Raw genomic sequence first — 15,178 nt, 5'->3', positions numbered from 1 at the left:
AAACTAAGTAGGAATATAACTGCTTGTAATAGAGCCCTAGTGGCATAGTGCGTTCTTTATTGGCACTTGTCAGAAAGGTTGACAGTTCAAATCCACCAGCTGCTCCAGTGTGGAGCATTTTTTCCCCATAAAAATTTATAACCTCAGATCAGTGAGTGCATTGTAATGGATACTAACAGCAGTGAGCTTAGTTTTGGGGTTTTAGAAAGAAACAATAGATTTGAGCTCCCTGAATCCTACTTCAGTTGTAGCTTTAATGATTTAGAGTCTACATAAAGAATATTTGGGCTTTGCAGATTATAATACAGAAAGTGAATTTTATTACACTTTAAAAAGTTTTTACCATTTGAAGAATTCCAACATGTATTCTTGCTTGCTACCTTTTCTTAATAATTGTTATATGTTTAAACAGTTCCGTCAAGCTTTAAAAATTAGCCTTAGAAAAATGTAAGAATTGAAGAATCGACTCCTTAGAAGTCAGAAGAAATTGCAGTAGATTCTAAACATGATGAGAGTTGAGAAATACAGCATGAGAGAACACATAGCAATGAAAAGTTTTTAAACAAGAAAAACTTAAAACCCAGTGTGGAGGAGGAGATTAAAGGAGTGACGGGCTTTTCCAGATGAGGTGATGGAAGAGGGGGGAGCTGACCTGTGCACCCACACAACCGGTAGAGCCCCAAAGGGAACAGGGGATTGTAGCGTGGTAAAAAGTGATTGTGTGAGTACTGAGAGATAAATTAAAGCAACACGCTCTCGCTAGTGATCTGTTAGTTGAGCTGGAGGAAAGTAGGAATTCATTACAGACACACAATGCTGTGTTTGTTAGGTGCTGCTGAGTTGAGTACGACCAGCCCAGTAAACAGCACCCATCCTTTACCATCCTCAGCCTCTCTGATTGCTGTAGTTACTTTGCCAATCCATTCTCCTCATTTTTTTAATGAATTCTTACCTGGGCTCTACCTCTAATACAATAACAGCCGGCATTCTTCTGTTAACACGTTGCCGTAAACGACGGCAAAATGTGTTTCTAAGCATGGTCGTCAATTTAAAAGTGTGTGGCAAGTTGTTTAAAGAGTTTTCAAAGGACCACTGTTTCGGAAGTTGGTGGCCGATCCACCTTCTTAGTCCATCTTGATCTAGGTGCTCTGTTGTAACCTGTTCCCCATGGGTGAGATCCTTCCGGTACTTGAGACCCTGATGCCACACATTCCAGCATTTCTAGCATCCCACACACTGCACCAGTACAGCAGACTGACAGACAAGTACTGTAATAATGTTGTTGTTCTGGGCCACCAAGTTGGAACCAACTCATAGCTGACCCTTCTGTGGGTTTTCAGAGGCAGGAAATTTCTCTAGAGAGGATTACCAGTCCTTCTCCCTCAGAGCAGCTGGTGGATTTGAACCACCTGCTTTGAGATTGCCACACAGCTTCTTACCATCCACCAGCCTAGACACACAATGGACATGTTGAATCTCCTCGGAGGCCTGGCTGGGAGAACTTTTGAAAGAGGCTCAGTTATATGTCCATTATCCTGCATGCAGCACTGGAAGATCATCTCAGACTTGATGAGCTAAACACAAATAGCCCAGCACAAGCTCTCCGAGGAAAGAAAGCCGCTTCATTCAAATATGAGCATGGTCCCAAATTTTAGTAAAAGAGCAGATGGGTAAACATGAATATGTTTAGCATTTTCTTCTATTAATGGTTTTGACCCTTTTGTGGGTTAAGTCAAAACGATTCCAACTCATAGCAACTTTCCATCAGGTAATTTAGTCTATAAATCATAATGGGGTAACTGCCCATTTTTCTCCCATAGATAAGAGCCTGTTGTTAGGGAACATTGCATTGACCACAACAACTTACAGTGACCCTTTGACCAACGGATCTGAACCTTATTCTGTCCTTCAGCTCTCTCGTGATCAAGCCCACATCTCATTGAGGATCTTTCTAAAAGAGAGTAAAGGTGGGGGATTTGCTGCTTCAGTTACTCCCCTCAAACCAGAGCAGACAGTCTACCAGACTCTGTGGTTCAGGGGGTTTAATAAGGCGCAGGGACAGAGTTCTGGGTTACATCTCCTCCTGAGCTTTTCTGGCTATTCCCTGTGAACACCTGGCCTTGCCTTTGCAGCTGCCTCTGCCCCCACTGCCTCCCAGCCTGGGGCCTTTGAGGTGCTTGGCAAGCTCATCTGTTGATGATTAAGCTACTCCTTCCTTTCTGATCTTTTCTGTTTACTTGAAGTGCCCTGACCCTTCCTCTGTAATTGTCTGTAGTTCTTTCTTCCTCGCACATACTGTTAAAAATTTACCTCTTTTGGAAATGTTCGCACGCTGATCCCACCTGCCTTCAATTTTTTCCAGGACTTTATGATTACCTGTAACGACAGTTTCTCGCCTAAGCCACTAGTGTTTACCTTGAGGTGATAGTGGAATGTTAGGAGACTTGGCTCTGTCTCCGTTGAGAATTGATTTAGGGCAAAGGTGGTCGCTTATTTTGTGAAAATCCCCACCCAGCATCAAGCCCAATGTCATCATTGTGTCACTGCTCATTTATGAATTGTTCTCCAGGATCATGTTTGAGATAAGAAAATGTGAAACAATCTCAGACTCAGAGAGAGCAAGGACACCAATAAATCACCTCTTTGTAAGGGATTCCTGTTGCTCTGAGAGTGGAATAAGCTTTGACTCTGCCCATTGCTTCTTCTGATCGTCATAGTTCATCATGTTCACAACATCTCATGAAGGCTCCAGTCAATTCTAGCTGCAGGTTGAAATGACAGACTCTGTACTCTGTTCCTTCTGTCAGGAAGTATCTGTCCTAGCTCTTATTGCTTATGTTGTTGTTGTTACGTGCCATTGAGTCACCTGCAAAATACAGCAACTCTTTGTACAGAGCTCTAAATGCTCCCTTATCCTGAGCCAGTCTCACTGACTCCCACACATCTAACCCCACTGCCCCAGTTTCTGTATCAATCCATCTCATTCGGGGTCTTCCTCTCCTGCGCTGTTCCTCTACCCTTCCACGCATGATGTCCTTCCCCAAGCACTGGTCCGTCCTGGCCACTTACCCAAAGGATGTGAGATGGAGCTACAAAATCCATGTCTCCTAAGAGAAAGTTGGTTTCACCCTCCAGAGGACAGACTTAATTTGTTCTCCTGGTGGTCCATGTTTTGTTTAATACTCTTCTCCAGCACCACAATTCAATGGCATCATTTCTTCTTCTGTCATCCTTAGTCATTGTCCAGCTCTCAGATGTAGAGCAAGTAATTGCAAAAACCATAGCCTGGATCAGGCACACCTTAGTCTTTACACTGACATCTGGCTCTTTAGCACTTTGCAGAGATCCTGATGGCAGACATCCCCAATGCAATTCGTTTTTGGTTTCCTGACCGCTGGTGTTGACTGTGGAGCCGAGCAAGCTGAAATTGTTGACATCCTCAATCTCTTCTCCATCTATCATGGTGCTGCCAACTGGCCCAGTGGTGAGAATCTTTGTCCTCTTGATGTTGAGCTTCAACCCATATTGAAGACTTAAGTCTTTGACCTTCCACAGCAAACACATCAGGTCCTCCTCAATTTCAGCAAACAAGGTAGTGTCATCTATATAATGCAGGTTGTTGATGACTTTTCTTCCAATCCTGATGCCACATTCCTCCTCATAAAGTCCAGCCTCCCAAATGGTCTGTTCTCATACAGATTGAAAAGGTGTGGAGACAGGATGCATCCCTAACACACTCCTTCCTGAGTACGCAGTGCTTCCTTGCTCTGTTCTAATGACTGTCTCCTGATGCAAGTATAGGTTTCATATGAGCACAATCAAGTGTTCTGGGATTCTCATCCTTCTCATCCTTCAGAGGTCAGCCACTGTTTGTTGTGATCTGCATAGTCAAATGCCTTTGCATAGTCAATGAAACACAGATACACATCTTCTGGTACTCTTCCCATAACCAGGGCTTTCTCACTCTTTTGTTCACAGTTGATTATCACACTTGTCTTTACTGTGCCTTCCCTCACTGTTCTAAAGTAGACTGATGATACTTGATCTCATAGATGGGACTTTTTCTTTACTTGGCATGTATAGAACAAAACATTGACCTATTCAGCAGATGGTTAATTTGCTGTGTTGACACACTTCAGATTGTGTTCTCATTTTTCTAATCACTGCCCGTGTTGTTTCACCTCTTTTTACTTAAATTCAGAGCCTTTAAAAATCTGTTATAGAATTTCTGTTGTCCATTTGATTTCATAGAGACAGTTCTTTAAGAGCACTCAGTACTCAAGATGATCATTATTATTGTTAAATGTATTAAATGATTATTTAGTGTAAAGGTGCTTTCATGGGATCGTTTTGATGCAGGGCTTAAAAGTTGTTTCCATGCAGTGCATACTTTTTAATGTTAACTTTATTCTTTATTGTCTATCTCTGTACACGGATTAAGCTTCCATGGGAAAGCCTAGTTGGATTTCTTCTCTATAAAGGACCTCTTTCATCTTCTGACTCAAAGCAGTCTCTTCAGACCACTTGAGTTAATGATTTGACATTGAAGGTTACAGGTGTACACCAGAATATGTGTACAAGAAGGTGGATAGCAACACTGTTAGTAATAATGACCATTTAACCTTAAGATACACAGAAGCGGGATATGATACCACAGCAGAAATAAATGAAGTCCCCAGCAGGACCAAATCAGAGAACTCTATTTTGAATTAAAACAACCAAATAGTAGAGGAAATTTATGTAGCTTAATTTATCTTATTTCTTCTTCAAATAGGGAGCTCTGATAGCCTACAGGTAAGGAGTTGTGCTAACAACCCAAAGTCACACAGTTCTAATCCACCAGCTGCTTTTTGGGAGAAAAATAGGCTTTCTCATATCTTGCACTTTACTGTCCCTGAAAACCTGCGGGAGGGAACAGTGTACTTCAAATCCTGAGCAATTAAATGTTACTTTATTAAGGACTTTACTGTCCCCTCATTTATTGCCATAAGTTGGATCCAACTCCTGGCTGCTCCATCATTGGGTGTCTGAGCTGTAAATCACCCAATAGGCACCTGCCCATCTTTCAATCTTTACCCCTAGAGCTGCTGGTGGCTTTGAACTGCCAGAGAGCTGCCGTGTTTGGGTTGGTGGTGAAACTCCTTAAGGACTGTGCCACTAAAGCTCTCTGGGAATCTACGTCTGTCTCCATTATTTGTTTGTTTTTTCAATTGTGAAGATATATGTATACACATTTTTTAAATTAAATATAAAAGTTAGTGAGTGGAAGGGTTGTGATGAAGGATGTTTTTATACTTCATTTTAAAGATATTGGCAACATTCTGTTTCTTTAGCTGTGTGATTGATTGATGGGTATTTGTTCAATTATTTTTAATTGACATGCTCATATATTGTGCATAGTGTGTTGAGCTCTGGTGGCCTCGTGGCAAGAAGCTGTGTTGCAATCCCAAAGGCACGCGGTTCACAGCTACCAGCTGCTCTGTGGGAGAAGGATGGGCAATCTCCTCCTATGCGATTAACTGCCTCTGAAAACCCACTGGAGGGTCAGCTATGGGTTGGTTCCAACTCTGTGGTACACACAACAACTTTCAAGGCACTGTGTGTTTGGAAATAGAAGCAAGAATAAAATACTTACAGAAGCAGCAGCAATTCTCTTTATCCCAAACAACAAGCAAGCATTCTGAGGAAGCAGGATAATATCCATGTCTTCGCGGTTATACAGGATTTGGGCACATGGCTATTAGCCAAAGACAAAGGCAAGGACTTAATATGAATGAGAGCTAATGCATGGGCACACGCCAGGGAACAGAAAGTATTAGAATGAACTTCTGTTTGTTCAGTACCTGGGAACTGGCTTAAAATCAGTTTAGGTATAATTTAAAGATTATACTTTACATAAATTATTTCCAGTTTCCTAAGTCTTGTTTCTCAAGCTCTCACAGTGTTAGATTTCATGTTTAGTATTTTTCTTTATACAATGAAAGGTGGCATAGTGGCAAGAAGCTGCACTGCAATCCCAAAGGCATGCAGTTCTAATCTACCAGCGGCTCTGCAGGAGAAGGAAGGGCAAATTCCTTCCCTAAGATTAACAGCATCTGAAAACCCACTGGTAGGTCCACTATGGGTTGATTCCAACTCAATAGCAAATAACACAACTTAAAATCACTTCTGTTTTGCACGATTTTAGAGAAATCCTTTTCAATGCTAGTTAAGACAGATTGAAGCAAAGCTAACCAAAGCTGGGCTGTGGTGGCAGGAAAGGGGTTGAGTTATAGATTATAAGGCTGTATAGGGGGAAATGATTTTATGGGATTTGGTTATGGCTATGTATAGAAATGATGTTATAGACCCAAGTTCAGGTGTTTTGTGCAAAGCTTACTCCGAGTAGTATTCAACTCTTAACTACTGCTAAGTGAGACTAGTGCTGTTATATCTGGAGGAATACGTTTCCACTTTGCATATCACTCTTTGTCAATGTACTATGTAAAGTAACCTGGGTTTGCTATGATGCTGAGCCTTGTGGTGCTATTGGGGTATCATATACCAGAATGGTTTCCTAAAGTAGACAGTCTTTGGTGGAGCTCCCAGTTGTAAAACAGGCTTGGAAGCAGGAGTGGCATCCACTTCCTAAACCACATGCCTCTGGCAACTCTATGAACTTGGAGAAATGATGATAGTTATGGAAAGGCATTAGATCTTTTGTTCATAGAGTCATTGGCTATGGGAAACTATGAAGGGGAGGGGGAACAGGAAGAAATTTGTATCGATCAGGATTTGCAAACTTGTCTTCTGCAGAAGATTGTCAGCTAATCACCAGTCTCGGCAAAACAGGGAGTTGAGATTTCCTTTGGAACATGTCAGGTAGAAATTCCTGAAAGAATGGTGGAGCTCCAGTTGGGAACCAAGCCATGGGCTTGTTAGTTTGATAATAGGGCAAGACATGGGGATGATGAAATGGGCTCTGGCGTTGTCCAGAGAGAAGTCACAGTTGAAGTCATGGGGATGACTGAGGGTTGTGAACTAGGAGACCAGAACACAAACCTTAGGTACTCCCTATGTTTCTGTAGTTTTTGGAGTAGAGGATATTGACGAGATACTGAGGAAGGTAGATCAGACAGATGGGCAACAGTTATAGAAGTCCCAGTCCAAGTATAAAACAAGTGTTAGTTTTTGCAGAAGAGGAGAATTCTGAAGTTTTCTCATTTGTTCCCCTCTGCTTTGTATGTGAAAGGTACCCTGATGGCATAGTCGGGCTGCTGACTGAAAGACTCGCAGTTACAAATCACCAGCTGATCCACAATCTCTCTCTTGTTAAAATTCATATCCTGAAAGAAACCAAAAGAGAGTCACTGTGAGTCAAAATCGACTCTAAACAGTGGGATTTGGCCCTATTTGTGGGCTGAAAGCAGTCAGGGAAAGTTGGGTGGAAAATGATCCTGCTGTTTGCTGCATTTCCCACACGCCTGAGCTGTCACTCGTCTCCCTTTGCAAAGAGTCAATTAGAACGTTCTGTGATCTAAGTGCAGTCAGTTCTTTAAAGGTGTCACTGGATGTGACACTGCAGGAAGATGTGTGCTTCAGTGGGGCACGTAGGCAAAGTGTCAGTGAACTACCACAGACCGAAGACACAATCACCTGTGAGATGAGGCACCTCCCTGTTACAGCTGCTAATTGTTCAACACGGAGACTTTTGGGGAAGAAATACTAGAACAGTCTGACCCAAGAAATGGCCGTTGGTGGAATTTCTTCTCTTGTCACCTTGTGCCATGTGTGGATGCAATACATAGCTGTGCTTTTTGTTCCTGGAAGGATGAATACTGGAATTTAGAAAGAAAGTCTGAAGCCTTTTGACAGTGTTTGGAAGGTGGTTTCATTGTATCACTTGTACAGATACTGTCATTTTTAAGCATTTCCTTTTGTGTGATCCTTTGAAGAATGAATTTGATAGTGACTCTGTTCTTCTGAAGCTTCAAATGAAAACAAAAAGTTCCAAAAATGAGGTTAACATGATCAGTTCTATAGGGTTTTCCATGGTCGAGTTTTCAGTAGCTTGTCAGTCCTCTTTTGCAGAACCTTTGAGTGGCCACGGACTTCTTTTTTGGTTAGCAGCTGAAAGCATTAACCATTTGTACACCATCCAAGGGCTCTGTGATAAAAATAACAATGAGAATTCCAGTGCTGCTGCTTTTTTTCTTGTCTACATCTCTGAATCATCCAAAGCATATCTAAGTTATTTTTTGTAGGCTAAGAGCCTACATTTTACCAGTGACACATTTGACCTCTCCAGGAAATTAACTTTTATGCAGACTTGTGTGTTTGTTTGACTTTTTCTTTAAGAATATTTTAAAAACTCAATGTTCCCTCTTGAGTTGTGGGTTTGTTTTTTTAGCACCTGACTTTTTATAATTTTAAAACAATTCTTTTTCGTCAGAGACGATTGAATAAGTAAATAATTATTCTGTATCCATACTGCTAGTGTGGACAAGTTTCAAAATCTTTTTTAAAAAATAGTATTTTAAAAAATCAAAATTAGTGTGTATTCACTGATAAATACAAAGGAAACTTTTATTTAACTTTCAAAATGTGTCATGTTTAATAAGAAAGCCATTTTCTGGAAGGCATAGAAGACTTACTATTGGTGATAGTAAAAAAAGTATGTCAACTTTTTCAGTGTTAAAACTTGCACATGGAGCTCTACCTCTGCTATATGCTCTGCACGTACCCACCGTGGTGGGTCAAGATTCGAGGAGAAAGGAAAGGGGCAGATATGCCAAGGCTAATGGCTGTAGGTCCTTGTACTGTGAACCTCTGTTAGTCCAGTTTAGCTAGATATGCTCTTACAGGAGCATTATGGGAAATGAACCATGTGATGGCCAAATTGTGAGGATCTCAAATATCAGGCTCAGTTCAGTAAGCACTGGAGAACCTGGTTCTTCTACAGAAGCTATTTTCTTAAACACTTATCTCAAGAGAACTTTGCATCTCATAATGCCCATGTGGAGAAGCTCTGCTTAAGAGCCCTTTATTTGGCAACTATATAAAGGACAAATTTGGAGATTATATTGTTTTATATTATGCATTATTATATAACATATTAAGATAAATAATAATATTAAACATACTGATTTCTATTCTGTTATGTTATACATACATTACATTATAGTTAATGGAACATTTGAAATGTGATTTGGAAATTATACCTGATTGTGTTTAAAAATAGAAGGAGCCTGGGGTAGAGAAAGTTAAAAAAGGAGAGGAGTATATGGGGTTCCAAAGGCCAAAGAAAAGGGATACAATTGAACAGTGAAAGCGTTCTGAGTCGAAGGATGGGGAAATATACAAGAAAAGAAATTGGAAATGTAATAATGGATATTATATTTATCTTCAAAAGAAAATGACAGGGAAAACCAGATAAATCCCTCAGCTCAAAAATAAAATAATTGAGACTAGAACATTTTGTTTTAATACTGTGTGAAGCCTTGATGCGCATATCTTGGGCATGTTGCTGGAAGAGATTATTCCTTAGGGAAGGACATCATGCTGGAAAGATGGAGGGGTGGTGAAGGAGAGAAGGACCCTCAACCGGTGGACTGACACTGCAGCAATGGGCTGGAGAGGGTTAGAGATTGTGGGCTTGGCTCAGGGTAGGACAGGGTTCCGATCTGTTTTTTATGGGGTCACTTTGAGTCATATTTAACTCAACAGCACATAATAATGATGATTATAATAATATATCTGTATTTATTTTGTCCTTGTCTGATAGTGGACCTATTAGAATTGAATACAACAAATGAAGTTTTCAAACAGCACAAGCTGAACCAAAATGATCAGCTCCTCACTGTTCCGGATGTCATCAACTGCCTGACAACAACGTACGACGGCCTTGAGCAAACGCACAAGGACCTGGTCAACGTCCCGCTCTGCGTGGACATGTGCCTCAACTGGTTGCTCAACGTGTATGACACGTAAGTGCACGTGCTCCCCGTGCAAGTGAGTGGAAGGTGTGGGCGACAGAGAAGGGCTCACCTTTTTTACATGAGTTTAGAAAGTAATTAGGTATTTTATTTCAAAATGCTTTTCCCCAGTAGAAAGTCTTCTATAAATTGAGAATGAAATTAAGTTCTTTCCAAATCATTAGGCTCTTAATAGCTATAGAAACACCTGCACCCCCACCAAAAAAGATTTTCTGTTACTTTAAGATTTTGTTTCAGTTTCTAGAGGCAGTTATTATTAATGGTATGATTTTATTCCTCTCAATTGTAAATCACGGGGTATCAGATACTTTTAGTCATATATATATACACATACACACACACACTATGTTAAGTATATGTGTGTGTGTGTATATATATATAGTACATAGATATATATGTAGTATCTAAGTATATAGTATGTTGTTGTTGTTGTTAAGTGCCATCCAGTTGTAGACAACTCATAGCTTCCCTGTGAATGAATTATGTATAGTTCATCATTTCTCCAAGTTCATAGAGTTTCCAGAGGCAAGCTCTTTTGGAAGTGGATGCCACTCCTGATTCCAAGCTTGTTTTAACCAGAGAAGTTCCACCGAACACTGTCCACCATGGGTAACCATTATCACATTTGGTGCATCAGTATACCATATAAGTGTATATAGTATATAAGTATAAAAATATGTAGTATACTATATAAGTACATGGACTGCTAAGAAAACAAACAGGTTCATCCTAGAGAGGGTTAAATCAGGCTGTTCCTTGGAGGCAAGGATTCTGAAGCTTCGTCTGCCATACTTTGGACATGTTGTAAGGAGGGACCAGTTCTTGGAGAGGGACATCATGCTTGGGAGGGTGGAGGGACAGCACAGGAGGGGAAGACCCTCTTATGAGGTGGATTGATTCAGTGACTGGGATAATCAGGATAGGAGTATCAGAGACAGTGCGATTGGCACAAGATAGAGCAGGATTTAGGGCTGCTATACATAGGGTCGCTATGAGTGACAAGCAACGCGATGGCACGTAACAACAACAACAGCATATAAGTGTATATACAGTATATAGTACACTATATAGTATATATACACTTTATACTATATATATACTTATTCACAGCTTTAGTCTGCTTGGCTCCACAATCAACACTCTTGGCACCAGCAGCCAGGAAATTAAAAGACGTATTGCGATGGTAAAGTCTGCTGTTAGGAACCTCTCTAAAGTACTGAAGAGCAACGGTGTGTCTCTGGAGACTAAGGTGCGTCTGATACAGGCCATGGTCTTTGCAATCACTTGTTATGCATCAGAGAACTGGACAATAACTAGGGAGGATAGAAGGAGAATTGATGCTTTTGAGGTTTGGTGCTGGAGAAGAGTATTGAGGATACCATGGACTGCCAAGAAAACAAACAGATTCATCCTGGAGAGGGTTAAACCAGGCTGCTCCTTGGAGGCAAGGATTCTGAGGCTTCGTCTGACATACTTTGGTCATGTTGTAAGGAGAAACCAGTCCTTGGAGAAGGACATCATGCTTGGGAGGGTGGAGGGCAGGTACAGGAGGGGAAGGCCCTCTGAGAGGTGGATTGATTCAGTGACTGGGGTAATTGGGATGAGTATGTCGGAGACAATGAGATTGGCACAGAGCAGAGCAGAGTTTAGAGCTGTTGTACATAGGGTCGCTATGAGTCGCAAGTGACTTGACGGCACGTAACAACAACAACCACCACATGTTTATATTTGTTGTTGATGTTGATTGCCTTCATATCGAGCACAGCTCATAGTGACCCAATGAACAAAAGACCTGAAGCCCCTCAACAACTATCAATATTTTTCAAAGTTCATTGTTCCTGGAGGCATATTATTTAGGAAATGAATGCCACTCCTGCTTCCAGATACTTATATATAGACTAAAAAATGATACCCTATGATTTATAAATGAGAGGAGTAAGACCATACCTTTAACAATAACTACCTTTATAAACTGAGTCTAAATCTTAAAGTAACAGAAAATCTTCTTTGGCGAGGGCAGGTGTGCATATATAGTAAAGGATATGTAGCATTTTTTAGTGTCTTCTCCAGGAACCTTTCCCAGTTTCCTTTGCCTTCTGTCAGAATGACTTACTATATTCCTTTTCCATAAATCACAATATTGTATTTTATACTATAAATTCATTATCTATTGGCTCATAATATTCTTCTCTACAATCTTAGTATGACAACTTAATAGTGATGTTTGAATGGCAATTAATGGGACTTAATTTGTTATATGATATTAGCTTTCTGTATTGCAATGGGGGTTATATGTGTGTCTCACGTTTTAAATAATGCATGCTATTGGACACTTTTAATATCTGGAATTAAATTATGTGCTCACTGCTACATAGAGCACTCTCAACTTTTTCATAACTCATTCAGCATTAATTTGGCCCCTACGAATAAGCCAGTGTATTTTTGGAATAATCAATTCTGGAAAGACCTGCTGCGCTGACATTTCTGCAGTGTTAAGGATCACTTTTTCTTCTGGTAGGGGGTTAAAGTATGCAAAGAGGTAATAAGAAATTAGAAGCATTTTATCACACCCTAAAGGTTATTTTCCATCAATTAACTATATGAAAATTTGTGTATTTTTGCCTTTTATTTGGTTTTGAGGAAAAGAAAAGTGATGATAGTTTCTAAATGTGCACCTACAGCTGCTGGTTGATTCTGAGTACTAAGTAAATGATGGTGAGATATATTTACAGATGTTTTAGCAAAATTTAATTGTTCTGATAAAAATCTTTGTTTCTACATTTCTAAATATATATTATATATATATATAATATATACATATATATATACACACACTCATATGTTATTGTTGTTGTTGATTGTCGTAGAGTCAAGCACAACTCATAGCAACTCTATGAACAAAAGGCCTGAAGTCCCATTACAACTATCGGCATTTATCAAAGTTCATAGAGTTTCCAGAGGCATGTTGTTTAAGAAGTGGTTGCTGCTCCTGCTTCCAAGCCTAGTCAGATAACTCCTGTGTGCCAAGGCTTCTTAAGAAACTCATTGAAAAGTATAAGTGTTTCTGTTGTTATAATGAATATTGGATTTACTCTGTCCCTGTTTACCTTTTAATCAATTTCATTTTACTGTCAATTTTTACTGTCCTCGAGTAAAAATACTATCTTTACCATTAACCCACCTTTGAGTTGTGCTGCAATATTTAAACCCCCCAAAAAAGATGTTTTCTATACTAAATTCACAAAATAGCTGAATGTTTTACAGTTTTTACTGCACTGACTGTAACTTAATTTTAAACTCTTGGATGAATGTAGCGAGATCCAGTGATACAGTGATTAAAGAAAATGATGACGCAATCTGCTGTCTTGAAATTTGGCACCCTTGGGAAAGCTCTGGAGCAGTTCTCTGCCCCACCTTGAAATTTCTGCCTTGAGATGCACTTGATGGTAGGATGTTTTCAAGAAGACTGAAAGAATGCTAAGTTTGTAGCCTGTGTCATCATATAACTTCATTCAGCCCTGTGGAGTATGGTAGCTGCATATCTTGAGCTCTCTTTCTAAAAAGAACTAGGAAAGGTGTCAGACAATGCACCCTGGGCATCCTCTGTGTCTCTCACCCACATAGGCCATTGTCACTAGACAACTCAAAAGGAATAATTCATCCAGTTAAGGACAAAGCAGTTTCTTTGTGATCCATATTCTAGGAGATTGACTGTTGGCCTTTTCCCACTTTCCACTAGGCTTTCAACTCAATCATGAACAAGTAGGAAATGCCACTGTAAGGCACTATTTCTTATTTGTTGTAGTTACGTTCTGTTAAATCAGAATGGACTCAAGGGGGTTTTCAGAGGCAGTAAATCACATGGGAAGACAGTGCCCATCATTATCCTGCAGAGCAGTTGGTGTATTCAAACCACGTGCCTTTGGATAGGCAGCACAACTCTTACCACGACATCACCAGAGCTCCCAGTTTTCCTATGTAGAAAGACAGTAATCTTGAAATTTTTCATATTCCATTTTAATGGAAAAATATTTTAAGAGCTATTTCCCGCATCAAAGAAATAAAGAACACGCTGGGTCCCAGTGATGCTCATTGTAGCTTTCGATCTTGGACGGTGGCACTTTTCTTGTTAGAGGCCACAGGGTAGTCAGCAAATCGTAGCGGCCCTGGGAACAACAGGTCTGACCTTTGCCCTATCCCGTGCCAACCTCACAATCACATATGCTCAAGCCCGTTGTTACAGTCACCATGTCAGTCTGCCTTCTTGTTGTGAGTTGTAGTCAAGTCATTTTCAACACAGATCAGCCTTATGCATAACCACAAAATGTTGTCTGAAATCCTGTGCTATCTTGGTGATCTTTGGGGTATTGAGTCTGTTTTTATGGCTACAGTTGGTTTAGCTCATGGAAGATTTTCCTAATTTTTGTCAAGGCTCCACTTTATCAAACATAATGGCCTTTCCTAAAAACTCTTCTTTCCTGGTGATGCACCTAAAGAAAGTCTTAACTATCTTCACTTCTTTTGGTTTTGTTGCTGTTGTTTGTTTTAAAAAGTTTTTTATTATTATTATTAATTTTAATGAAAATTTATAGACTTTGTATTTCCATCAGTTCATTGTTGCACTTTTCTTCCTGGCCACCCCATCCCCCATTTCCCTCTTCTCTTTGAAAAGTAAAATTCTTTCATTGTTATACAACCCCTCCCCCCCAAGTCCACTCCACTATGCAGCCTTCATTCTGGACTCCTGTCACTTCTAAGGAACATTCGAGGAGTACGACAGTTATTCTCGTGTTTTTGTTATGTGCCAACAAGTCACCTACAACTCAGCGAGACCCCATGAAGAGTCTGAACTGCACCCTGTCCTGAGCCAGCCTCACCGTCTGACACACCTAATTCCATTGCCAGTCACTGTATCAGAGCTGGTCACCTAGACATGGTCACATTTCTCTAATACCTTCATCTACTCCAACATTTCCTTATTAACTATATTCTTTTTTTACTCATCTGTGTGTGTATGTGTGTACAAAACCAGTTTTGATGCAACCAGTATTATTTCTGAGCTTTAGCCAGTTCTTGGAGTATTGAGCATTGCACACACAATAAATCATGGAATTCTAGAACTGGAAGAAGTTTGGAGACCATCCACCCTGCCCTCATCATTTTGCTAATTGAGACACTGACCAGTTGAGACAAGACAGTGTAGC

The 15,178-nt window shown here is 40.2% G+C and overlaps 1 protein-coding gene across 1 annotated transcript in view; it reads left to right on the top strand.

Moving 5' to 3' along the window:
- Positions 1–15,178, top strand: part of UTRN (utrophin) — a 704,039-nt gene that overhangs the window by 612,949 nt on the left and 75,912 nt on the right. Inside the window, exon 60 of the mRNA XM_006891679.1 lies at positions 9,764–9,965. Within this exon, the coding sequence (XP_006891741.1) occupies positions 9,764–9,965 (202 nt within the window). The remainder of the gene's footprint in view (positions 1–9,763; positions 9,966–15,178) is intronic.

This window comes from Elephantulus edwardii, unplaced genomic scaffold (genome assembly GCF_000299155.1).
Source record: "Elephantulus edwardii isolate Elephantulus edwardi_28Jun2011 unplaced genomic scaffold, EleEdw1.0 scaffold00102, whole genome shotgun sequence".
NCBI lineage: Eukaryota > Metazoa > Chordata > Mammalia > Macroscelidea > Macroscelididae > Elephantulus > Elephantulus edwardii.
Note: the sequence above shows the minus strand (reverse complement) of the source record. Positions and strands in the feature narration are given on the sequence as shown.